The sequence below is a fragment of the Aythya ferina genome (assembly GCF_964211825.1).
Source record: "Aythya ferina genome assembly, chromosome: 4".
NCBI lineage: Eukaryota > Metazoa > Chordata > Aves > Anseriformes > Anatidae > Aythya > Aythya ferina.
The window spans coordinates 2,427,939-2,455,557 of record NC_140300.1 but is presented as its reverse complement, the minus strand read 5'-3'; the positions used below and the strand labels follow the sequence as shown (position 1 = coordinate 2,455,557).

The following is a 27,619-nucleotide window of genomic DNA, read 5'->3' as shown; positions in this document are numbered from 1 at the left end:
TGGCCATGGACAGGATGAGTTTTACAGTATGGTGAGTCTCCAGAGGTGGTCTTTTAACATAGCATGCGTGTCCAGTTCTGCAAAGCAACAAGAAATTTTTGAGCTTTGCTTGGCAAAATTTCAAATATTCATGGTAAAATTTCATAGGAACCAACAACTATTTCATAGTTGATTTTTTTACAGTTGTTTAAACAACTGCTGAGCAATTCTAGTTTTGATTGCTGTTCAACACATACCTCGTGTATCTGTTCTTCTTGTTTTATGCACATGACTTGTTTTGTTCTTTATTATGCTTTCCTTGGGGAGGAGAATACTGCTTTCAGAAAATGGAAATAGTTTTCTAGGCTGTCATTTGCTTAATGTGATGATGCTTGATGTATTTGCTTCACGTAAATAACAAATTCCAAGATTTTTTGCCAGTGAAGGTTTGCTAGAAAACAGTACAGTAAAATTGCTTATCATAAAAATTATTTTTTATTCTTTTTTTTCCCCCTAGCAAAACAGAGACCTGGACATGTTTATCAATGCATCTAAAAATTTCAACCTCAATATTACTTGGTCAACAAGTTTTGCAGGTAAAATTAACATGATCTAAGTTGCTTGGTACCTTGCTTCAGTTATCAGTTTTTGACAAACGCAGATTTAATTGAGGAAACGTCTGTCATTACCTATGAACTTGCTACGTAGTGCCCTTTAATGTTAGGCTTGGGGGCAGAAGGAAAATGTTAAAAAGAACTGCGTTTTTCCATCTTAATGGTGTATTTTGGAAACAGTGGAAGAGCCAATTTAATTTTTAGGAACATGATATTTTGGCATACAGTGATTTTGATAGCGTGGTGCGGCTTAACGTTGTCATGTTCAGATGAATGGTTAATTTTATAGCATTATTATTCTGGATGATTAGCTCTTTTTATTTGTCGCTTAAAATATGCATTGAAACATCTTTTCTTGTTACTTCTTAACATTTGAAAACAGCTGGCACGCAGGCTGGGGAGGAAATTCCAGTTGTTTCAAGAACTAATATAAAAGAATACAAGGACAGTTTCTCCAATGAGAAATTTGATTTCCGCAACAATCCGAACATCACTTTCTTTGTTTACGTCAGCAATTTCACCTGGCCGATAAAAATACAGGTAGGATTTGTTACCAAGCATAAAATTCTTTAAAAGTATGTTTTTTCTCTTGAGCAATGTGGCAATTTCAGCGATCTGTTTGTTCTCCAAACTGTGAGAATTCAAGTTGTGTTTTTGCAGTGGAAAATGTCACTAATCTTGCATATTCAAAAGTAATTGTGCAGGCATAACAGTGCGGGGAATATTAAGCTGATAATGGGACAGTGGAAGGTCCTACTGTTCCAAAATAAGGAGGATGGCTAAGAAAAACGAGGCAAGCAGTTGCAAAATGAGTAAAACCAAAAAACCACAGGCCCTCTAGTCACAAGAGAGGAGGGAAAACCAAAAGGAAAAGGAGAAGTTAAATGTTGGTCAAATAAAATTGTACCTATACGCTATAGTCGTAAGTACTATCGAGTAGTTTGTGAACCTGTAGTACTCAGACAATGAGAAAATGGGAGGAATTAAGCGTCAGATAATAGGGAATATAAGCTTATGATACATACTTTTGCTGTGGGCTCCTGCTTGCAGGATGTCCACCATTGCTATCATGAATAAAAGAGCTCCTTCACTGAGATCCTTGCCTGAGCCTGTGTTATCGGCTGCAGATCGTTTCTCACAAAACGAAACCAGCTCTCAGTGTAATCCTGCAGCAGAGAAAGGGTTACTCAACCCAGTGGATCTGGAAATGTGCTATGAAGTCAAGTGGGATGCTCGCCTATTAACTGGGCTATGTTCTCATCAGGGCTTTGGCTTTAAAGGTGCACATCTTGACGCTGAAGAAAGGAGCAAAGACTCAGCCAAAAAACAAGTCCAGAATGAGAATACCCAAATGTTCTCAGTGTCTCTTTTTAACATCTTGTTCTTTAAAGGCACAGCTGGAGTGCCATCCCTCTTTCTCCTTGTGCTGCCAAAGACCTGTGGTACCTGCAGAATAAGATCGAGTTCATTCTTTCCCTTAATTCGGTGCAGTCAGTTAACACACACGTTGCCTCCGGTGTCAGACTGTCTGATGATAATGCTAATGCTGCAGAAGCAGTGGATGAAGCTTGGTGGATCATGAAAATGCTCATAGATCACAGGCTGCAATCACAGAGACTCTGCAACTGCTGCTGTAGCTAATAATTCAGAGCAGCCTTGGGCACCTTCTTGCTCTGGGCTAATCCAAGTATCAACGCACGGTGTACTCAGAGTGATACAGGGTCTCTTTGAAGGGTAAAGCTACTACTGGGTCTGGAACAGAGCTCTCAAATGAGGCTCTATATATTTGATGAATTTGAATTCCCACATTTGACCAAGTCTCTTTACACAAAAAAAAAAGGCATCAATCAATCTCCGCCCTTATTCAACCAATCTAACCAATTACCAAATGAAAGCTGGCAACTTCACAAGGATTTACTTGATATTTCAGTCATTTGTGGTGCAGAAGCTCACTGTTGGGGTCACTTCCAACAAAGATAATACACATTATTATCATATTGAGCAAAGAAATGAGGTCTACCTGGAAAATTGCCCGTAGGCTATGTTTTTCAAGGTGTTTCCTGAACTTTTCTGAAAACATTAGGAATACTTGTGGAATGTCTCCTTTACCTTCTGGTAAAGAGTGGTTTTAAACGCTTAGGAGACTTTGTATTGTTGGTAGATTTTGTTTCTTGGAATACCACTTACATTATTGGTAATCATTCTCTGGTTTCTGCTTTACCAGTTGTAAAGTCTTAGTTCATTGTCAAGTCCTAAGTTTTAGACATGAAGGGATTTGCAAGAACTTCAAGTTTGTGTCATTGGCTACACAAGCAGCAAGCACTGAGGCAGGCACATGGTTTTCCAATTAGTGCAGCTCTCAGTAGAGCAAGTGAAGTCCCGTGTACAAAGTCAGGCACTTGCACGATGATTTATTTAAATTTTCAGGCATCTCTTCCATCAAATTGGTAATCAGAGCTGTCAGGAAGAAATACATAATTTATTTTATAACTTACAGGTTGTGCGTTGACTGATATCAGTGCTGACTGTTGGCCTTCCACAGTCAGTGCTGGACCTACCTTCCCCTGAATTATTTACTTTGCTATTTCATGTTCAAAGCTGGGTGTTAGAACTTGGCAGGTGTTTAAGGACCGTACTGATTCCTGTCCCTTAACCTTTCCTGTGCTTAGTCTAATGTCCATCCTACTTGTACTTACAGTGAATTTCTGCATGCTTTTCCAACGCCGGCATGGTCACTAAGCCTGAACGTCCCCTTTGTCTCCTTGTTTGACAGCGAGGTCTGCTGCTTTCCCTGGAGGTGTTCAGACAACTCATCTCTTCTCTCAGCCTTCAGATTTGTTGGCTTAAGTAAGAGGAACCCACATTCAAACAGGTTATCCAAGTGCTCAGTTGCCTCATTTGTTTCTCTTCTGTGCTTCTGTGGATCATCTCACTTGTACACTTTTGGTCAGCCTTGTTTAAGGGTATATAGATAGGCCTCACTGTTTCCTTGTACAGCCGTGTTTCTGGCTCCTTTATGGACCTTTCTAGGTTCTTTTATGGCACTATTTTGCTTTGCTCGTTCTCGTGGCTGCAGTGATTAATAGTCCCTTATTCATTTTAATATGGACTAATATACCCCGCTCTTTTACACCCTTGCTTGCCAACTGATGAGCTCCCAGCCTTGAGAGCTAACATTCTTCTCAGCCCCTAATAGCATCGTAAAATGTTATCCCGCTGCTGTTACTGGATAATATTGCCAGCCCTAAAGATCATCTAGTTTTTCCTTCGGTGTTATTCTTTCCTATATTTTTACTGTTAATCCCCTTCAACTTTGTCAGCAGAGCGTATGATTAGCACTCTTTTTTTGGGGTCTGTGTCGTTAATGAGGATATCTTTCTTTGCTACGAGGACAGGCTGCCCTGAGGAGCTGTGGCTGCCCCATCCAGGGCAGTGCCCCAGGCCAGGCTGGATGGGGCTGGGGAGGCTCTGAGGTCCCTTCCAAGCCAAACTATTCTGTGTTTCTTTGAAAGGTCAAAGCCTGTCCAGACACCATCCTTGAACAACTAACTTCTGTCCCTGTTAACCTTGGTGACTCTTGAGATAACCCTCACCATCTGTATTTTACCCAGGAACTCTTCCAACATAGCCTTGCATTGAAAGCCATAATGAAATCTGGATTAGCTCAGCTGCACTTTTTAGGTCTACAAAACTAATTTATTTTTTTTTTTAGAAACAGAAAACAGAGGGTTGACACAGCACACTTACCATTGTCAACTCTCTTGATGAATTCAATTTTTTTGTTTACTTCTTCAGTTCTTGCATTGAAAACACATTCTGAAACTTTGTGTACTATTTAGGTCTTGGGAACGCGAATATGTAGATTCTCCCTCCTCCTCTAAATACGAGTTTTACATTTTCCGTGGTGCCATGCTCGGCTGGGTAGATTGCTTTAACAGCCTTGCTGCTACCAGAGGCGTTATTTCATGTGCCATTTCTTTGGGAGTGCTGGGATGAATGCCGTTTGCTTTCAGCGACTTTGAACATACCAAAACATTTGCGTTTTGTATCCACCTTGCTTGAGTCTCTTTTTATAACCTCGTTCCCACTGGGCTCTTTGCCTTGCACCTACGTTCGGTGTCCTTGTCCTTAATGAAAGCTCTAATTTAGTTTAAAGGATATAGCTGAAGGGTTTTAATCTCTCGCCTACCCTTACAGCATATCCTCTTCACTTTCCCTTTATGGTCTCCTTTACTTGCAGGGCTGAAACATCTCTCGCTATTTTGTTTATCGTTTGCTGAGCTCTGGCACAGCTTGACATTCAGCAGTTCTTATTTTATCTCCGTACCACTTGCTGGCTTCTAAGACATTGCTAATGAATCCCATCCTCTCCGTAATATGTAGATTCTTTAATTGTTCCTAATGTCCTTTTAGAGGTTAGTTTTGAGTTAGCTTTCAAATAGTTTTGCATCTTTAACCTGAGAGAGATACTTAGATGGCTGCTTTCCCATTCCTTATCTCCTTGGTCCACTTAATTTTACTGTCTTATTTAATTTCTTGCTGTTAAAAAGAGTGAACTTTGATTCCGTTACAACACCTTCCTTGTTTTATCCTTAATTTAATCTGAATGTGCTAGTGTGCACTCAATCCGTGGTAATTTTTATATCTTCTTAATGTCCTTGTTACTTGCCAAAACAAAGGCTAAAATAGCACCAGCTCTTATTGTATGAGAGGCTCTTTTTGTGCAGAACCCTGCCAGTAACAGCCCAGCCCGGAGTATTTTCCTTACAATTACTACCAACATACGCACTTCAGTTCATATCTAAGACATTTTTTCCCCTAAACTGACATTTTTCTGACTTCTTTCTCTGCATACCTGGTGGTGTGGAAAATCTCAGCTCTTTCTTATGTTAGCAATAGCCGACCATCATCACTGCCTTCAGCCTCTGTTGTCCTTCCCTGCACCTCCTTTGGGTGGAGATCCCATCATGGCTCTCCATGGCATCCTTCCCTCCTTACTCACAGTCTTGCTTGTCTGGCTGTGCATGAAACCAGTTTTCTCCTGCATTATTTAACAAAGTTTGTGATGCTTGTCTGCATTTCACATCCTAAATTTGACAAACAGCAAGGTCTTGGTTGTTTGCTACGTCTACTCATGAGAGTTGTCTCATCTCCATCACAAAGAGCCTGTAGCCGTATAGATTTGCTTCTGGCTGGTGTGATGCTGAGCTTTTGGCCCGTTTTCCATCTGGTGTAACTGTGCTCTCAGGTTTGGTGCCGCATGAAAGCGTTTTCTCGCTGGCTGCTAAGACACCATAGTTTGACACTACGCTTCTCGCGCCGCCCCGGGGTGCTGCTTTACTTGCAGGTTTCTTCTCCCTCCTCAGCATCCCGGTAATTTTTTCAGACCAGTTGATGAGTAGGAGGTGATGTTATAAAAAGTTACGGTTCCACAGAGAAAAAAGAAAACAAAAACTAGGGAAAAGAGAAAATGCAATTAAAAATAAATAAATAATATGATTTGTCTCCAGGACTCGTGGGGTCCTTTCAGGTCTTGTGCAATCTTCCCTGGTGGATTGAGCTGCCCTCCATTGCCCTTAATTGCAATCTATGTTCCTACCTGTCCTTTCTACACCTCTTTCCTATTTGCTTTATCTTTTTCTTTTTTTTTTTTTGTAAAGTCTGGGCTCTCTGCAGAAGTTTATCTTCAATCAGATGAAATAGAAGATAACTCAAGGTATGGATTTTTGGGACAAAGGCTTCCTAGCAATTGATCCTTGATTGGGGTGCACTGCAAGATTTAAGGTAGAGCCACGGGGTGACTGCTCGCTTCGTGACCACTCTGCTTTCCTGGCTGCTCCTTCTGCACTCATCCTCTGTTCCTTTCTTCTCGGGAAGGGTTTTTATTCAGGCCTTTCCCATACTGCTTCTCTTAGCTCTTTTGTAAATATTTCCTTTGCAGCTTGGATTTAGTCCTTCAGGGCAAGCAGACTTGTTAATTAAAACTACATGTTGCAGTATGGCCAGGACACAAACTGTTTTTCTTATCTCGGAGACTGCCTCCTACAGTTTTGCTCATCGCAGTTGCATTCTTAAGCTTTTTTGCAGCTACAGAACATGTTTCAATTTAGCTTTCAGAATTAGAGTGTTTTCAATATAAGAAGTGTGATGAAGTTGGCGAAACTCTGCTACTGCCAGACTGCTGATGGGAAATACTTGAAAATATTGCAGCATACACATTTTGTTTGGTCTGTTCCTGTGCAGAAAAGTATATCCAGCCAGTGCGTGTATACATATTTTTTTTCTGTGTTTGAATAGTATAATAAATAGTTGATTTATGTGCTGTATGCTCCCTTATCCTGACTTGTTTTCCATTTAGATACACTAGAAGCAGTGATTTTACTTATACTAGAAATGTTACAAAAGAAAACTTGAGAAATTGATAGTCTTTATTGCAGAGCAGCTAAGCTACAATCCACGTTATTATTTTTGAATATAATTTTCTTTATTCTGAAGCCATTGATTGAGGTCTGTCTCTCTTTCCCTCTCTTGTTGCCTTGCTGAATATGGACTCGGAGTATAAATGCTCTTTTGTGTCAGAGATAGCTGTGTCCTTGCCAGTGCTGAATTCTGGCTTTTTTTTTTTTTTTTTCCCTTCTTGCTCCACCTCTCTTCAAAACCACTTCGGTTTGGATTTTTTTTTTGTTAAGTATATTGGTTTAGGATGCCTTTCCCTGCCTGCTTTAATGACTTGAAATGATTATTCTGTAAAAGAAGCACGGCTGCAAAATGTAGGGAGCCTTCAAAACAGCAATCCGCTCCCTAATACCTTGTCTGAACGGTTTCCGGTTATGAAAGCTACGTCGCGGAGTTCCCTTAAAATCTTAGTTTGCCAAGCTCTCTTGAAAACCCAGGTAAGGCACCGTCAAAAAACGCCTCAATATTTCCGTTCTCATCGCTTTGCAGCTCCTCTCTGCTAATGCACTTGGTCTGGCACAGCCGCGGGTGACTTTAGAAGTGCTGTGCAAATCCCAGCTGCTCACCTTCCCTTTCTTTTGCTTGGAAAGCACTGCCTCAAATGTGCCTTATCATGCGCTGAACTGAGCAGTGCACCTCTTCTAAAAGGACGGTAGTGGGGTTTTTCTCTCAGCTAGTCATGTAAACACAGTAGGATTTTCCCTCCCCGCCTATTTGATGTATTTTCTTAATGCGTTGCAACTGCTTTATTATTGATTCAAAATGTATCTTAGGCTAGAAAGAATGCCATAGAGTTAAAAAAAAATAAAAAATAAAAAATAAAAAAAAAGCTGTAGAGTATTGCAGTAAGGAACAAGGAAATTCAGTGCAGTAACTTTTGGAGTAACTTTCACGGGTTTTAAATTCAGATGAAAATAGCTCACTGAGATTTGAAACTGAACTTCTGGATCTGACAAGCAGGTAATGGTGAGAATTTGAAACTCTGAGAGTTGTGTTAGTGCAAGGAGGTTTTACCAATGTTTAAACCAGCAGATATTTCCGTGGAACAGATCCCAGTAAGTGCGTCCCTCTCGGGAACGCACCGTGGGTCAAAATGGGAGTTGCTAATCCAGCCAACTTCCACCCCTCCTAATGGCTGTGAGCTCTTTGTCCCCTTACAGCTTAGTCTTGCTGGTGTTTTCTTCCACTCACTAAATATAAACTTGTGTCCTTGTCTTATTTCGTACCCAAACTATTGTTTTCATGAAGATTCTGTCCCGTTTGATTTTAGATTGTACTCTCCCAGAATTCCTATCCCTCTCTATAAAGCTTTTTGCATTGATCTCTGCCTGCTGAGTGCATGTAGGATGCTCAGGAGCTGATTAAGGAAAAAAACAGTTTGTAATTGTATCATTAACTGGCAATTGCCTCCTCTCTTTCTCTTGTGTTGGTTGAAGTATTTTAATTTGAATGCGCTTAAACGTTAATTATAAGCCAAATGCTTCAAGGGACAAAAAGAGGTGAAGGAATTTTGCAGCCTTTTGCATACAAAATATGCTGTTTGCAAAATCTCGCTGGATATTTGCTGTATATTGTTTGTTTGGCAGTTCGTCATCCTGTTGGGCTTCAGAAAAGTGCCACCATGGCTGCGTGGCATCGCTGCACGGGATGCTTGGTGAAGCGCTGCAACAGAATTAAGACACCTCACGCTGTTTCAGGACTCTTGAGTATTTGAGAATGGGTGGGAAACTTTCAAGTCACTGAAACTGCTGCTTTCTGGCCTGATTTAATAGAGGCTGTAATAGAAAAATAGCTCAAATTGCCTCTGCTGCCTGCATTTCTTTAATTTTCAAACTCCTGCATGGGCTGTTGAAGCTTCTTTCAGGGTTCCTCCAGTGGATTTATTTCTGAGCTGCGGGTCTATATGGTCTCTCCTAAAGCTTTATTCCCTTCTACGCAGAAAGTTAATGGAGTGTGGATAGCTTAATTCAGTCACATAATGTGTTGTCGTAATTATTCTAGATATTTCAAATATGCTGTTTACAGTGATGGGAAAATATTTGTGAACCCACTCAAAGTGTCGAGCTGCCGCATAGTTCATCTGCCGAAATCGTGAATGGTGAACCCAAAGGTGGAAGCGATTCATCTCTGTTAAATTGATAGCTGCTTTACAAGGAGCTGCCAAAAGTTCAAGCGCAGAAATTGTTACAAATGGCAGAGCTGGAAATTGAGGACGGTCTGAAATGCGCTGTAATTAAATCAGCCTTTTATTTGCGGTGCTTTCTTTCGGTGCCACGCCGGATGCTTGCCGCTAACCTGTACGTACAGGCTCGCACGTCTGCGGGTGACACAGATGCGTGCAGAAACCACGCAGCGTGCCGTGTCCCACCAAAGGAAATGTGAGCTCTTCCATGCAGACTCGTGGATGACACGCTCTTTAATGGGCTCCCTTCCTTTGGTGCTCTCCTCTCGCTGCCTTATGGTGCTTTTGCTAACTCTGTGCTGCCGTGCGCTTTACCAGGGTGACTGCCTCCGGCTTCTGAAGCAAGATGCACATCCGTGCTCCAGTTAGAGCTGCGATTGAGGAAGATTTCCAAGAGGTGGGGAAGTACAATTCCACCCTCATGAAGCCTTCAGAAGCGCCACTTTCTTAATATATCAGACCAGTGGCTACTCATTTTGATATGCTTCTACAACCTCTTCATGTTAATCTTAGGGAACGAGCAAGGCTTTGTTTAATCCTGTGCATCAAAAGGTTTCTTCTCTGCTTCTCCCTGCCGCTGAACAGTTTGCTCTGGGATAGTTTTATTTTCACCTCCTTTGACCTGTAAAACAGCTCCCACTGGTTTACAATCATACGCTGAAAATGCATGTAGGAATGTAAGCAAGCAGATTGCTTTCACGTCTATTTGGCTTTGCAGAGCTGGCAATTATGTGTAAATGTGTCTTTTTCTTAAGCCAGTAGATATTTCCTGTGTTATTATGTAGGCAAAGTTCATGTGGAGCCATATGCTGCTGTTGTCAGCTGTATTTCAGAGCAGAGATGAATTATAAACTAGTCTAAGGTTCTCATAAGGAAGGGCTTTCTGGCTGGGTAAAGCAGGCTGATTTTCCCTTACTCTGAACGTGGCTATTTAAGTGGGAAATAGTAGCCAGTATTTTATAAAGTGCCAGGAATTACATTCTGAAAAAGACTTCACAATCCTCAGGCAAAGCTCTTTCTCTGATCTTTATCATCATTAGTTTAATGTTGCGCCATTCTTATGTCCAGCAGCAGTTGAATACTGAAATCTTCCAAGTTCTCATTTTTCAAAGGAAACCTCCTTCATTAAAGCCGATTTAGATTAAATTTCTTCTTCTGATACTCGATTCCCCATCCTGCTATTTTTATTGGCGGCCTTACCCATAAAGCAGGTGGTCGCCATTAGCATGAAGCATAACACCAGTTTCAATTAAGCCTTAATTTTACTTGCCATTCCGTGTGTAATGCGTGTTGGGAAGTGCTTGGTTATCTCGCAGAGCTGAGTGATGGATGACACCCAGCCAAGGAAAGCTTCGGGGTGTGCTCAGCTCCTTCCAGGTGAGGAGCACGGTAGCCTTCCACTTACCAACAGAGCTGGAGGAGCGCTGGATCCCAGGCTTCCACCTTCTTTTTATTTCAGGCTTCCCACCCCTTGAAGGTGACATGCATATTGCAAGCGGCGATGCTCTCTGGGGTTACCTCTTTGAGGTTTGCAGTCTAACTAAAAGGCTTTGATAGCACATGGAGTAAGACAGAGCGAAGCAAGCACACCACGGTTAAAAAGCAGGGTCTGTAACTGATGCTAATACTCTGATGCATCTCTGGAGGAAACATGAAGCATTTGATACAGGGCACAAATATCCTTGAGGACTGGCCACGGCTCCTGGATGTTCCCAGCTTTTCTTTAAATTAATGTTGTTCTGTAATCAAAAGCTACAGGTGAATCCAATGAAAGCTCTCAGTAGGGGTAAAGGGAAAGCAAAAGAGGCTTTGTTGTTGGCCAAAGGGAATAAAATACATATAGATAGGTAGTGATTGCTTTGATAAAATAATTAGGTAGGCTTGAAACCACACTGAGGCTGCTGATACTGGTGGCTTTCCTGCCGGGTTCTCACTGTGCCTCGTGCACCTTTAATTAGGAGTAGTTGTAGGTGATGAGATATAATCATCCTTAGCTCTCTGGGACCCTTCTGTTCCAAAAAATGGTCTTTTTCTTTCGCTTCTGAAAGCACTGGAATGCCGAAGTTGTTTGCCAGCGATGTCCCTTGCCTTTATTTAGACGTAACTGCAGGTGCTTTTGAGCCCCTTTTCACTGCATCTCGCTCGCCGTGGTGAGAGGCTTGCTTTAAACCGAACAATGAAACGTAAATCAATTTGTTAATCTGATGAAATTTGCTGTTGAATGTAATTACTTTTGGAGACATGCAATTACATGCTGATTTTCAGAACAGGCAAACTGACATCTTCTGCTGGGGATGGAAGGATTTGAAACAGAACAGTTAAATGATACTTTAAAACATGAAACAGCTGCTTCCTTTTTATCTGCTCCTGCCTTCTTATTTTTGGCATCGACCGATGACATTTTTCTCCTTTTAGAAATTGTTCCCTTTCCTATTAAGTAGCATTTTTGTTACCAGCTTCTTAAATCCTTAAAACAGAAGGTTTCTCTCAACGCCAGTTAACCCTTTCTAGGATGTGTTGCAACTTCAGTGCTTTCTGCTGGAGGTGGTGACTTGAATGATCTTGAAAACTGCACAGAATAGATTTTCCCCAAGTGCTGGATAAAACAACTGAAATCCCATAAAACAGTACAAGTATTGAAATCATGGGGTTTATATCTACAAGTCGAGCTGTACTTGGGATGCTCTGTGAGTATGCTTTTCTCTACAGTCACGTCATGGTCTGTAGTGTTAACGCTGTGCTGGCATCTGCTTTGGTTGGAAACATGACACTTGATCACCATGCACTGGAAAGAAAGAAGCAGTACCTGAAAGGAAAGAGGGTTTCAAGGCTGTTTCAGTCTGAACCATATTTTTATTTATTTTTGTCTTCCTTTGAAGCTAGGAAGAGTGATGTTTCAGTGCAGGCCAGCCAATCTTGGAGGTCTCTTCCAACCTAGATAATTAATGTGTTTTTTTTTTTTTCCCTTTTTTTTTTTTTTCTTTTGTCTCAATCTCATTTAGATGATCTGAGTGTTGAAGAAGTAGCTCTTCAGCTTTGAGCTCATAATATGTTCATGAAACACTGGAATTCTGGTCATGTGGCTTTTCTAAAACTTTAGCTACAGAAATAAATCAAGTTATAGGAGAGCGGAGATGCATAGACTGAGGTTCAGACTTTACTAATACTGAGAGAATTTTTTAAGTCGAGTTTTCGTTCAGATGTGAAACTAAGATGTGTAGGGATTCTCTTACTTTAAAGGAAGCTGATCTTTTATTTTTTTTTTTTCTTTCAAGTTGCCAGGCTGGAAAGCGTAATATCAAAAAAATGTACAATTAATTTTGAATGGAAGGAAAGTCTGCATTAGACAGGCAATTAATTTTTGTGTGAGGCCCGGAGTGGTGATGTGCTGGCTGCTTGCAGTTGCTGTACTTCTGAACAGCTCTTCTTGAAAACACAATATGCCACCACTGAATGTAAATGTAAAACTCAGGTTCAGATATGTTCCAGAAAATGAGCGATGTGGGCCGTTGCTGGGAAGCTTTTACAGCTACCAAAAGAGCTAGATATATTTCCTAATACAAAAGCTTATTTAAAGAGTCAAAGAATGGTAAGCAGAGTTAATGAAGAGGAGAGAAGTGCACTACCAATAAAACAGAAGAAGCCAGAATACTCGAACGGTAACAATAGATACAGCCTCGCTAAACCACTGGGGAAAAATACATCCTGTACTAACACGGGATGACAAAGCCAGAAAGCTTTTGGCTTGTTTAGCTCACTGCCATGAAGGCAGAGCCACCAGCACTCGAATAACGAATCTCAGATGGCTCTGCGAGGCTGCTTTTGTTAAAAGCCAGCTGTTTCTGCAGTGCTGCTGCAACTTTTTTTTCCTTAAGTTCGGTTTCCTGCCTTATGGAGATGTTTTTACCATATTGACAAATCCCCCTCACAGTAGTGCTGGCAGGCAATATAGGGTCAGGGTGAGGATCCCTGACATCCCAGGATAATAAAGCCATTAGGAGCAAATTTCTGGGAAGATTCAACCCCCCTTTTCTCTCCCTTCCCCCCAGATCAGGTGGTTTTTTCCTTAATGATTAGTGTCATGCATAATTATTTCTTAAAACAGTTTGTTTTGCATACAAGATTAGAACCAGCCTGGTTCCTATACCTTGACCCAAAGTGACATTAAATTAAATGAATATTTTGACCATGGGGCATGAAGCATTATTGATTTGTCAGTATAGTAGTTTTTTTTTTTTTTTTCCTTTTTTCTTTTAACTGGGATATTCTTCATGATAAAATACTGAAATGTGTGTTTGAGAAAGCCTTTAGTGATGGATAGTAGCTTCTTTCTTTATGTTAATATAAGTGCTTACATCTATGTTGCACATTTTTCCCTACCCAACAGTGCTGTTTTTTCATGTTAAGATTTCTTTAACACAAAATCACAGCGGAGGCTCTTAAAAAAATAAAAACATGATGAGTAAACCAGGCCAGCCTATGAATTCTGACTTCATCCCTCTTTTCAAGACATGGTTATTGATACCACCCAGTGAAGCCATCCTTTGATCAGCAGTTACGTGAGCTCTGCAGTGCAAGGTTTCTTTCCAAAGTACCCGGTGGTTTTCCTCTCTATTTATGAGAAAGTAAGGGTGTTTGTTTTTTTTATTACTGCCACTTTGTGTAGTAATGTGGCACAGAATTTGAAGAAGCACAACAATTTGGCATTGCTAATAATGCAAGAAATGTCATCACTAAAAGGTGTGTATATTTATATATGTATATATTTATTGCTTTTACTTATATAAAATCCTCAGGATTTTTGCAGAGACTTCAGAGGTTGGTATATTGCAAACTTTTTCTGATACAGATTAATATTTTAATATTAATAAAAATATTTTAAATGATTTATCCTGTATGACCCTTAGAAATCATGTCCCCCTCGGGGAGGGAGAGAGGTCTTTCTCCACTAATCCCACTGTAGCACTGAGCTCTGTCTCGCACACATTTCCAGTGTTTTGTCTGGTCAGAGATGATGCAAGACACAAGTTTTTGCCCATTTCCATCTGTCAGCTGTTTTTGTAGCTTAAAAAAAAAAAATAAAGAGAAAAGAAAAGAAGTGCCAATATCTATTTAGCTGCTTTATTCTTCTCTTTATTCTTGATTCCCGCTTGCCTGCATATATTGCAAGCTCTTCACAAAGCCAACTTTTATTCCATTTAAGTTTTTGGCACTCAGGTGTTGTATACCATAAATTTCATCTTTTTGCTGGGCCTTTAGCGTCTGGGAGAGTGTTTTGAGCTGTTATGTGCTAAAGTTTTAATTTTTTCCATGTTGAAACTCTCCATAAATAGTTGGTATGCTCAAGAATGTAACTTATCCTGCACGCAGATGGTGGCAGAGCTCCACTCGGCACAACGCCAGCCAACAGGATCCTTCACAAACGCATCCAAACAGCAGCGTTCGGGACTGCGGGGAGGAACTCGAGGACTTGCAACTGGGAAGGGTGGAGCATTTTAAAGCCGGTGGCTCACTTTCTGTGTCTGGCTTCAGCAACTTTAATTTTTAAGAACGTTTTTCAAAGCAACTCAAAGCTTCCTCGTCTCCAGAATGATTGTTGCAATAGTGTGTAAATCCAAATCCACTGCAAACAGGGAGCACATCAGCATTTTCCCCTTAAAAAACTCACGTAGTGGCAAGAAAGCCCACCCTGTAACCAAAACGTTACTCTCAACTGGAGTTTATAACTTCTTTTCTTGCTGTGGCATGAGCAAACTGCCTGGAGGTTTGTGAGTGAGCTGAGCATCGCTTGAGCTTTGGGACTGGTCTTGGGGTGCCCGTTCCAGCTGTCAGACGCTCCAGCTAAACCTTCAGTGCAGTGTTCCTGCTGCCAAGTTTGAGATAACTCAAAACAGCTTTGCAGCATAAACACGTCTGAGGTCCAGAACAAGGCTTGGTGTTTTATATAGGTTTTCAAGAAGTCTCCTGTACTTCTGAATTTGTTTCTTTTAAACCAAGCAGTGGAAAACGTGCATTTTTTTTTTTTCTGAAATGAGGGATTTTATTGCATTGTTTTTCTCAGATGAATTCTTAAAGGAGTGAATACCTGTCCTGCATTTAATAAGCAAGACCTTTTAGCAAAGGGTGTTTTGTTTTTCCTTCTTGTTAAACTTTTGAAGTAGAAAAGGCATGAAGCCTACTTCTTATGCTTTGGTTGAGAAGTTACTGTTGCTTAGAGGTTGCAGAACTAAAACTAGCAACATACAGGGTTGCTTCAAGAATAAAAATCTTGAAGGTGGCTTCAAGGTGGCTTTCACCTAACCTATAGATCAGGCTTCCAGGTTAGATGTAGATGGACAAGAGTTCGTAAGCAATCCGAAATCCCATATTGGACTAAAAGAAGCACTTTGGAAGTGAGCTGTTTGGGGCAGAAGCAATGTGACAACATTGTTTTTCTATACTTTTTTTTTTTTTTTTTTTTAATTTCTGCTCTCTGCCTTTTGAATTCCAAGCAGAGAATTTGCTTTCAAAAGTATTCAGCTGGACAGCTTAATAAGACATAGATTTTGAGAGGCCACCGGTAAGTAAAGATTTTGTCTGCAGGCAATACGCAAGGCTGGGAGATTTGTGACTGTTCGATTCTGTTTCTAAACCTTTAAAATAGTTTCAAGGAGTTATTTAGCTTTTTTTTTTATAACTGAACTCTGTGGTGCTGTTTACTGCTAGAAGTGTTTGATGTTTGTAGTCGTTGTCTTCAGGTAATGTTAATTTGCCTGAATTTAGTTGTTTGCACAAAATTTCCTTTTTTTTTTTTTTTTTAACTTTTGCTTTCAGAGTGAGTTGTTATATTAAAAAAAAAAAAAAATCAACAGATTCAGTTCAATTGTTTGCAAAAACCCAAGTAAGGTATAATTATTCGTTTGTTGTTCTCTCTGCTTTGGGGAGGGATCATGCCTGAAGCTTGAGGGAATTGAAAAGCACCTCGGAGGTCGTCTTCCCATGGAAATTCACCTTACTGAGTTTTCACTTACAGCTTTACCATCTGAACTTGTTGCATCTACTTCTCATCTTGAATGCTGCCCACTCACTGAGTGTTCTCTTCAACTTGACAAAGCTACAGGGGAATTGTGCTGAAGCAATTTCAGAGGTTTCTACCTGAGTTTTCAGCTTCGCTTTGCTCTTGGCTACTGCACCTACGGAGTCACCTGTGAACACGGCCTCATTGCTGCAATGCAAAATGCAGGAGTTGGCATTTTTGGCCAGAATTATAGGTGTGAATTTCTCCTCTAGCCCTCTTCAGAGGCTACTTTAATTCCTGGTTAAGAGGAGAGCTGTGACCGTACCTCTTAACCTGTGGTGACAAAAATCTGTCGTCATTTTTCACAATCAGCTCTCGGTCCACTGATGCCGACTACAAACATGTTGTTCACATGCCTTTCAGAGCAGGCACAGAGCAAAAACTCCTGGGAAGGAGCATCCAGCAGCCACCTCCAAAATCTGGTGACCAGAGAGAGGTTACAAAGCTGTGAGTTCTCACCTCTGCTTTCCTGTGGCCTGCCACCACCGCTGGTGCCTTCACTACCTGTGAGGTTCACCACCAGCACAGCCTTACCTTTGCTGTTACTTCAGGTACTCCCTTTTATTGCCATAGCTCTGGAACCGAGAGCTGGGACCCTTTTATTTCATTTTATTCATTCTGTCCGGCACAATTGCTACAATAGCCTTGAGTTATGGTACCGCTCTTCCCTTGCGTGACCATTGCTGCCCTCAGTGTATGGACAGGGTGCAGAGTGGATGTGGCAGAAGGCTATGGGAACGAATGATCTTTAGTTTTAAGGTATTTACGCAACACTCAGGCTGAGTTTTTTTTTCTGGCCCAGCCCCAGGTTCCTTGTGGCATTTGGTAGTGTGTTACTGTAATGAGTATGTGTGCAGGGCCTGAACCGAGATTGCTGTTCCAATTACGGGACTTCCCAGAACATTGTTTACTAGTGCACTTTAAATTTAGATGTGCATCACTATTCAACACCTGGCTGCTTATTGAACAAATACTTCCCGTTTGTCAGATTTGTGCGGTAATTTTTCTGATGCAGAGAAATGGGGGACTAAATCTTAAAGCGCTATTTTTAATTTAGAGGCAGCTCTGCCCGTGTTTGCTCTGCACAGCAATCTGAGAGCTCGCATGGGAAGACAAAGCGTATATAATTGGCATTTCTGAGCCAACTGCTGACTGCAGCCAATTAGCTGAAAAGTGACAATTTGTGACTACTGCAGTAAGGCGGCACAGTATTGGAATATAAATCGATTTTCATCGTGGTGTAAGTTCAGAAGTGAGCTAGTTTTTATATTTGCACAATATCAAATGTTTGTGCCATAAAGCTCAATGGCTTAGTTAGTATTGCAGCATGTGAAGAATAAGTCATTTATCTCTTTCATTGGCTTTCCACACAGGGGCAACGTGGTTCACAGTAGAAGGTGTGAAAATCAAATTTTAGTGGAAATTTTATTTTTATTTGTTGTAGAATATAAATCTGAGCATATGAACCTCTTCAGCTGCACCACATTTGCCAGAAGTTTTTCTACTACGAGATATCAAAGCAGCAATCTGAGTGTGCTTGGTTGCAGATTGTTTTTCAAGCTTCTGACGAGCAACGGGTAATGCCTTTAATGCAAGCAGGAACAGATCAATTTGGACTTAAGTCTGGGGCCTCTCTGCTTTCTGTGATCCGCCTGTCCTGGATTTTTAGCTATCAGATCAGCTGTGGATGCTTATCCCTTAATCAAATTTGTCGGCTTTCAGGTGAGCATCTCTGCTCCCTGTTAGGTGAATCCAAACACCACAAGAGGTTGTGCTTGGAGAGTGTCCAAAGGAGGCCTACAATGATGGTGAAAGGGGTCTAAAGGAGAAGATGTGTGAGGAATGGCTGAGATCCCTTGGTTTGTTCAGCCCAGAGCAGAGCAGGCCGAGGGGAGGCCTCATGGCGGCCTGCAGCTCCCTCACAGGGGAGTGGAGGGGCAGGTGCTGAGCTCTGCTCTCTGGGGACAACGACAGGACCCGAGGGGACGGCATGGAGCTGGGACTGGGGAGGGTCAGGATGGGTGTCAGGGAAAGGGTCTGCACCCAGAGGTGGTTGGGCACTGGGACAAGATCCCCAGGGCAGTGGTCACAACACCGAGCCTGATGGAGTTCATGAAGTGTTTGGGCAATGCTCTCAGACACACGGTCTGAATTTTGGGTGGTCCTGTGTGAAGCCAGAAGCTGGACTCAATGATGCTTTTGGGTCCTTTCCAGCTCAGGTTATTCTATGACTCTCACAAGCTTGTGGTGCCACTTTTCTTACGCTCGAGTGTGCTTTCATTGTGGGCAATCTTTCCCTGGGGAAGAGTTTTGCCAGAGAGGGGCCAAGTGGTTCGTGTAAGCCTGACTCCCAGGTTTGAGTTCTTCCATTAGTGAAGTTCTCCGTTTGTTTTCATTGAATTATCTAAGCTTTTAACACTGGAACATGCCGACCTAGTTTCTTCCAGTCTCTCTGTGCTTCTTGATACCGAAAGCAGATTTCGTTAATCAGTAGCCACTTTCTTTTTGTTGCTCTACATTTGATCCAATTTCTGTGTACCTTACCATGAGAGCAGCTGCATTCAGTCCAGCAGCGTGTTGTGATATTCAGTGCCTAAACACGGGCAGGTAGTGCCAAGAGGATGGCAGATAGGACCTCTAAGAGGTCCTGTGCCCTTCTGGAGCAGTTGGAGGCCAGGTGAGATGTCTTTTGGCTCATTAAAGGTGTTGACAGAGCATGTGAGATGGCAGTAGCATGCGGCAGAGCCAGGACCACCATTTAGGTGGTGGAGCTGGGCTGTTAGATTGGCTTGGTTTTTCTCAAAACCTCACCACCAACTGTTGGAGTTGGCTCATTGCTTCTGTCCAGCAGAAAGTACCAAGAACACTGTTTTTTTTTTGCCACGTGTTCCCTAGGACACGCTGTATTTGTATTTTTAAAGAGAACTGCAACCCATAGCAATGCTTCTCTTGAGCAAAAGAGCCCTCTTTCTCCCCCATCGTTATCATAAAGGGAAAAATGAGTGTTTGGATGACTTTGGCATCACTCAAGCATACTTAAACAAAAAACTACCACCATTTGGTTTTCAGCTGGTCCTCTGACAGTAGTGCAGGCACTCAGCATTCAGGCCACAGCTTCCTCTTACCGTTGACTGTATTCTCCAAGGTCAGATTGAATCCTTGCCTCTAACAATAAAAATAAAATAAAAAAGCGTGTGGAGGTGCTGAGGAAGAAATAGAGGAAGAGGTACATAAATGTCATATACAGCTTGTTTGGCTGTTGGTTTTATCTCTTTGGAAACCCTTGGATTTCCCAGCCTTTTCAGCCTTCTCTACTGCTTTTTTTGTTTCTTAACTTCGGCGCTGCGGCTATGTTTGAGTAGAAAGCAAAGCAGCCTGAAATCTCTGGATTTCCATGGTTTTCAGTTCTGTGTGATCCTATAGGCTTTGACAACGCGAGTGCTGTAGTGTTCTCCCACCTACTAGGTTAGGTTAATGGATCTAGCAGTAGGGATCCTTTAAAAAACCTTTTGAATTCACAACGAGCACCAAACTCCGGTAGACAGCTTCACACCGTGCCTTCTCTGCTGTACTTCTCTGGTTTCATAAGTTAATTAGGCTTTATTTTTTCCCCTCCTTTACAAATGCTTTCCTGGGAGGGTGTCCTGTTCAAAACATCCTCTCCAGCTTTACTTTTTCTCATCCCTAATATGAAGTAGGGTTGAAAAGAAAGACAGCACTGTTGTGAGTCTACTCACTTCATGCAGAAGTGGAAAAAGGCAAAAATACGTCACGTAAATAATCCCGAATTGTTAGCCAGGAAAAGAGGAGTTGCAGAAGTTCTGTTTTTTGTGTTTATTCATGTTCTCTCAAGCACTCAGATACCCCAAATGATCCGAATTATGCTATGAGAATGTCATACTGGAAATGTTTTTCAGTACATTAGTAGTTCTTTGGACTGGTACTCCTTGTCTGGACAAGTCATGTATAATATAAGAAATTATTTGCATCTTGGGGGCAGATTTGCCTTGCCTCCATCATAGCTGATGATTCTGCTTTTATTTGTTTAAAATAAACAATATTTTATTGCAAAAGTGGAAGGAGTTATTTTGTGATGATTTATCTGTAATTCTTTTCACTACAGGTAAGTGAGAGGAGTACTCAAATGTATTTCTTGCTATAATAAAACAAATTTTTTAACAGGTTCTCATTAGGTTGGTAATAATTTTTCTTAGTGGTATATGAAATCCAAGTACTTCTTCATGAGTTCAAAGTATTTGTGAATCAAAGAAAGGAGGCTTAAATTGTGTTATATATGGTTGGACTTGCAGGGTTAAAGTGAACTTGTTCCAAAATAAAAAGTGGACTAAGAGTTAGCTAGATCCTCCACACCCCCCTTTTTTTTTTAAAAAAAAAAAAAAAAAAAAGTATAAAAGGATTCTCTTCAAACTTTTCTGAAGTTTCTTTTCATGGGGAGCACTAACTGTGTTACTAATGCAAACCAATTCCTGGTATGCAATCATCCCAATTTGTTTGTCAAACTCTATCAGTCCCAGGCTGTGGTTTCACTCCAGAAGCATGAGCTTGAGATACCAGCTGTTACTGAAACTCCAATTGGGTTCAAATTGCTTTTCCTTTACACAGAATGTGTTCTGGCCAAGCACTTTGCTGTAACTCCTTAGAAATAGGTATGTACTAATTTCCAAAGTGCCACAGTTTTTAGATGACGTTGGGTAGCAGAAATAGGCAAAAATCCTTCTTGGCTTCATATTCAGCGTTAATCAAATGATAAAGAAACTAAAGCTTGTGATTTGCAGATTTGTCAGTCCATATAGCTGGCTGTTTGTGTTTGTGTGGAAAGTAGCCACATTTTTTTGATGGTGCTGTGGCATTAGAAAAATCACGATAATGATTTTAAAGCTGGTGTGCCTTTTCAGGTACCTTTCCAGATCATATAAGCTTCATAATATTCTCTGGAATTAACATAATCAATAGATTTCTGGACTAAATTGATCTTCGCTATTTAAGGATACCGTATTATTTTGAAGAAGGGTCTTTGAAGGCCACGTCTGTGATGGAGGTGGCGATCCTGACTTGGTGGCAGAGCTGAAGTTCTGCTGTGTGCCTGGGGGAGGCTCTCCAGACCTCCTTTGTGAACTGCCGTGCTTTCCTGCACTTACTCTGCTTCTTCCTTTGGTACAAAATGAGTTTTTGAAAATGGACAAATGAATCTTCTGCTGTTGTCTAAACTTAATTAAAAATCCATACCGCTAAGAAATTTGTGCCGTATTTTCCCTATATTCAGAATGAATAGTTTACTTATAATGACTGTTTCTAACCAAACTTTCTATGTAACTGAATTAATTAAGTCCTAGGAACAGATTATATTAGGGGAAATTAAGCTTTAAGTAAGCAAACCATTAACAATTATGATACTAAATTGCCCGTGACACAGATTGGTCAGGTTTAATAGCATAAAGTGTTTTCAGCTTGTGAGAAGTAAATTGCAGAAACCAACCTAGGCATTCTTTACATCTGTGCGTGGTGTACAGATCCTCAGATGGTCTTTGCAAAAGAAGAGCTCCAACAGGTAGGCAAAAGAAACACCATGGATAAAGCATTTACAGTGCTTCTCGGTGAAACAAATCCAGGTTTTCCTTCTCTGTTTGCTTCCTATGTTACCATAAAATGAGGAACCCTTTTCTGGTAACAGCATAGAGTTGAGTTCCCAACCTTGTTAAGTAGCACGATGTAGTTTGAATTACACTTAAGTTTTTTAGTCTTCTGTGGAATCTGTCCTGTTTTAAAATAAGCATATACTTGTTTCTTCTTCTGGTTTTGGAGCAAGCTTTGGTTTCCATTGCAGAAACCGGTCCTAGTGGTCATCATCAGAGAGCACGCTCATTAATGATTCCTTTGTACTTTTTCCTTTTTCTAAGACAAGCTGTTTAAATATAAGCTGTTGATACATAAAATGGTCTTTCTTTGGAAATGCTTCATTGCCTGTCTGTCAACATCATAGTTATTCTCAGCCCCTGTTTCTATATGCTGGAAATATTACGTGTTTGTATTTTGGGATGTGGTATTTTAGTAAGAAATATCTTTGCCTTGAAGAAATGCCAGAATAGTTATGCAAACACAAAACCACCTCGGTTGCCATCCTCAGCTGTTAGCATAAAGAGTGAAATCACGCTCACCTTCCTTTTTCTAATCGGAAAGTATTGGGAAGCACTTTATAAAAAAGAAAAAATAGCAACAAACTGTTTTCTTGCCTTTTGTAGGCAGTAGTATTGAGATCGCAGGCATCTGGTCTGCAGGTTTTAAGTTCGCTTTCCAGCAGGACAGAAGTTATGCACTGCAAAGGAGCTTTCAACTTAAGAGTATTTCAGTATATTTATGAGAAAATGATTTTGGCCAGCTTCTGTACCAAGACACAATGGGTATTTGAAGTAAATATGATAATAGAAGGTGTTATTGAGCAATAGGAATACTCCAAGGAGTAACTCGTTTTGCATATATTCATGATTTTTGGAAGGTGGCTATTGCTGGGAGGAGAGGTTTATGCTAATAATGCCATATCATGCAGTTTATTAAGAAGAAAAAAAAAGATGCCTTAAGTGAATTTGCTATCCATTAAAAGCTTTTGTACCTGAAATGCAGCTTTCAGTTTGGGTTTGGAATAAATTCAGATACTTCATGAAAGAGTTAATTTCCTGTTGTGGTGCTGAGATTGATAGGCAGAGGAAATAGGAGGTACCTGGAAAGACCTTCTGATTCCTAATATTGCAGAAGTTGCCTTTCTGTTGGCTTGCCTCCCCTCTGCTTTGTTATTTTTAACCAGGCTCCCTAATCTTTCCTTTTGCCTCTAACCACCTCCCAATTTCCTGTTCGCTTCTTCCCTCTGTTTTTTGTCCAAAATACTCAGTTGTTTTTCACTTCTCTTTGCAGTTTGAGTGGATTGCAGGGAAGTGAGTTAAGATGAATGCCATAGCTGTTTTTACAGTATCTATTATCTTCTGTATTTCATGCCTTTTTGCTGCTCTGGGTGTAAGTTATTTATTCGAGGAGATTTTGGTGTAAGAATATTGTTTGGATATAGGCGCGTGAGTTTTGAACTTTATAATGCTGTGCCTTGGATTTCTGTGGATACAGTAATTACAAACGTTCTACTTTAGCTCTTTAAAACTTCCATGTTGTGATTTTTTTGGACTGGTGTTTTCTCCAAGGTGGTTTACGTGCACTGAAGGCTATTCCTTGAATGTTGTTGAGGAGAGAAATGTTACTTGTTTAGGTGGTAATTTTATTTTTGGGGGGGGTATATATGATTTAAAATAATGTGAAGTAGTAATTTGCTTTCTTTTCCCTCAGAATATTTCAGCACTTGTTCTAAACAGTGTTCAAAATGTTAATTAACCTAAGTAAAGAACATATTTCATTGTAATTTTTTATCCCAGCAAGAATGCATGTTAAATATGTTTGCTTTTCAGTAACTAACAGAAAGCATTTGCTTTTCTTTTGCAGATTGCATTCTCACAACACAGCAACTTTATGGACCTGGTACAGTTCTTTGTGACGTTTTTCAGGTACTTTTCATTTAAGACACCTAAATGTTTCTTTTTTAGGAAAGATCTTTGTTTTCTGTTTTTCAGTATAGTGGTTTTTGTTGTTTTTCTTTTTTTTAATTAAGCGTCCTGCTTATATGACAGCCTAGAAAATGGAAATTTCTGCTATGTTTAAAGCATTTAATTAGGAATTATATTCAGAAAATTGTCTGCCCGCCTTTACGGATGCATCTTGTCTCGTGCTTGTAAAGAAAGGGAGGTTAGAGGAAGGTGGGAGGCTTTCTGAATTGCAGAAGTTATTCTCAAAATGGTGTAAGGACACCTTTTAAGTCCCTACATCATACGAATCCAAAGTGATTTAGAGGAATTGTAGATATTCACACATCGTCAGGCACAACATATAAATTAAAGAAGCAATTTTGCAAAAAGTTAGACGTGGGCTAATTTCAGGCTCTATAGGTAGCACCTTTTGATTTCAAACTGAACTCAGAGAAGTTTGCTCGTATTTAACTTGACATGATTTTAACACAGTCGAAGCCAAACACCCTTCTGTCACTCATGAACTGCTTGGTAAAGTTCATTTCTCAGTGTGAAGTAAATTGATGATTCTGTAGGAGTGAAACCCGCAGAAGAAATTTTAGTCCTTGTTTCCTTTTCCATCCTCCAAAACACCATATCCCTAACAAAGAGGTTAAACGTCCCCTGAAGCACAGCAAGCCATCTCTTTAGGGCTTCATGATCCGATGTGTTAGCCTCTATTTTAGGAACTGTTACTACTCCAGAAATATAAAGCAATTATTGCTCCACAAGTATAAAAACAATAATTGATCAATAAGGAGGACTCCCGCGGGAGAGATAGACATGTCTAGATCTTACAAACTGTTTTAAACTAGGCACTATTATGCCCATTTTGAAGTGAGTGATGTGAATAATATCTTGCTTTAGATTCCATGCTAAATTTAATTAAAGCAAGGAGCTCCAGATGGGTCCTTCAGACGAGTAGTTTGTATTAAATGTTGTCTTTTAGCATGCGGTTTTTACAGCGTGGAGTGTGCTTTAATACAATCCCAGGTAAACACAGGGTTGGAGCTGCCACCTCGCTTGCATTGATATGCAATAAATGTTTACCCCTGGATCAGGCTTAAGGGCTTGTTCTGCTGAATCCATTGCAGTCAAGGTCTCTCCTAAAAATCTTTGTGGCAGCGTAATTACTTACAAGGAGAGCTAATAGCTAAGTAGCTGGTTGTTCAGTTCCTTTTTAATGGCACATGATTGATCCGTGCTTTACAAACTAGTCATTAGTTCTTTATAGACCCAGGTCCCACCTGCTTATGAGAGTTTGAAGCTCTTCACTGTGAACAATTCCTCTGATTCTATTATTAGAAGAGAACCACGGTTTGAAGTAGAAGATACACGTGTTAAATATCTCGGTGAGCACATACAGATGAAAATACAGAAGTTAGGTAAACTGCAGTGATTTTCCTTCCCTCTTTCACTGCTGTCACCTGGATCTCCTTGAGAAGTAACGTTGCAGCGTTACTTAGCTAACATCTTCACATCCCAGAGGAGTAAGAATGTGTGTATTAGGGAGAAGACAGTTTACTGGTGTTTTCCAGCCACACATTTATAATACATTAGAAAGCCTTTGATTCTTCAATTGTAACTACTGCTAAGTTCCTCCCCATATATTTCATTTTACATTCACTCTACCTTGCTGAATAACCAGTGTAGTAGAACAGCATGATTCATCTCTGCTGTTTGGACAGGTAAAATGATTGAAACTCTTGTATTTTTAATGCTCCAGGGTACATTTCATAATCACAGTTGAATCCAAGTTGAAGTATAAATAAGTAATATCTGATAGCCCCCTGTGATGCTAATGAGATAGAGGTGGCTGAAAATTCACACGCTGAGTAGAGGCAATGAAAATGCTTTTTGCAAAGCTCCAAGGCCATTGGTAAAAGCACCTCTGAGATACAGATCACCTCTGATGTGGAAACTGGGATACAGTCTGCTTCTCTGGATGCCATGGACACAAAACCAGACTTGGTTCTGTAAATGAATGCTTAGAATGGCTTTGTTGTCATGTTTAAGAGTATTGCCTCATTTTGCCATTCTGCAAGTAACATTTGAGTAAATTCTCCTGTGCTGGTGATGATGTGGCACATTTTCCATCCCACAGAAGCCACCCTAGGTGCTTTGTTGAAACCCCATCCTAAACATGCTCTTCTGCTGTGCTACCAAAAGGAACAGCTGTGCCTTGAGGTGCATGGGGAGCCATGCAAGGAAATGGGAGTTTTAGATTCTCTGTTTGCTGACATTTGTGATGATTTAGGCCAAGCAAGTCCTTCCAGTAGGCACTGGAGTGCAAGCTGCATTGCATATCTCCCGTGCTGCTTAATTTATGGAGCATCACAGGCTCTTGCAGAACCCTGACTCTCTGTGTGGCTCACAAAGTTACAGAGCAGCCAGGAACCTGGCAATGCTTTTAAATGGCATCATTTAAAAGTCAGTGTGGAGCAGGACAAAACGACCGCTGGATTCGATTTCCGTTTAAGAGCTGTGCTGCTTTGGGTCAGAGGGGGGTGTGCATCACATTTAGAGGTGCTGGTACACTCCTGGGGCTCCTTGTGGAGTCAGTGTTCAGCTCTATGGTTGAATATTGCCATTATTTTATTTTGCAACACAATAATTTCTTATTTTAAGCGAAGGAAATGTCAATGGATAAAGGTTGGGTAGAACAGCGAAGTTGCAGGGTCATTAATATTGCATTATAATTGGAGCTGTAGGAGAAATGATATTATAACCGTGGTTGACCTTTGTAAATCTAAATGAATTGCAAGCAAACGGTGTTTTTCTCTGTTTCCTTCCCCCTGCTTTCCATAATACAGCTCTTTATTATAAAATTCGTGCTGCTTTATTTCGACAGAAAGTCTGAGCTATTTTGACGGTCTCTAGTAAATGTTTGTGTTAGTACCAGTGCTTCTTCAACTTCCAAAAATCCCTGTATGCCATCACACCAATCTATAATATGGATTTTTCACCAGTGTATATTTCACCAGTGTACTTCTGTGTACAAAAATCATGAAAATATCAGTGGCTTTCTAAAGTCCTATAGCTGACCAGTGATCTTTTTTCGTCCTTTCTGCTTTTCTATTTTTAAAAAAGTGCATCTGAATTTTGTCTGTGCTTCTCTGCTTTGTTGGCTCTGTAGGGACTTATCAGATAAATATTTAAGATTGATTTGAATGAAATCAGGATGGAGAGCATGTGTAAGCACCAGAAGAAACAGCAGACAGGAGCAGAAAGCACGGCTTCGATTCTGACTGGTGACAGATTTCGTTGTAAAGCAGCTGAGGATCACTCATATAACCCCTGAGCATCACGGACAGCTTGTCAGGAGGAGACCCTGTGCTCCAAAACCAGGAGTATTATTAGTGTAGCAGCCTTAAGAAACTCAAAGCAAGGAGACGGAGGCATTCACCAACTTGCCTAAAAGGCCTGATGAGCGAAGTAAGCAAAACTTCAAGGCCAAACAGCCCTGCCAAAGATGCTGTTGAGCCCTACGTGGTGTAAAAGACCTACAAACCAGGCTTGCTGTCTCCAGGAAAGACGCCAGGAGACACAGCAAGGACCTGACAGCCAGCATCCCCTGTCCTCTGTGAGGGACAAAAGTGATGTTGGCCAGATCAGCTGGCCACGTGCATCTGCTAGTTTTGGTTGTGAGAGCACGAGAGGGTATAATTGATTTTCTGTGGGGTTTTGTGAATTGTAATCCCCTTCCCCTTCC

At 40.7% G+C, this 27,619-nt stretch overlaps 1 protein-coding gene across 2 annotated transcripts in view; it reads left to right on the top strand.

The window, feature by feature from the left end:
* Window positions 1-27,619, top strand: part of ATRN (attractin) — a 144,045-nt gene that overhangs the window by 79,906 nt on the left and 36,520 nt on the right. For both annotated transcript variants that reach the window (XM_084517162.1, XM_084517163.1), the window contains exons 23-25: window positions 497-575; window positions 976-1,133; window positions 23,789-23,850. In XM_084517162.1, coding sequence (XP_084373288.1) covers window positions 497-575; window positions 976-1,133; window positions 23,789-23,850 — 299 coding nt within the window. The remainder of the gene's footprint in view (window positions 1-496; window positions 576-975; window positions 1,134-23,788; window positions 23,851-27,619) is intronic.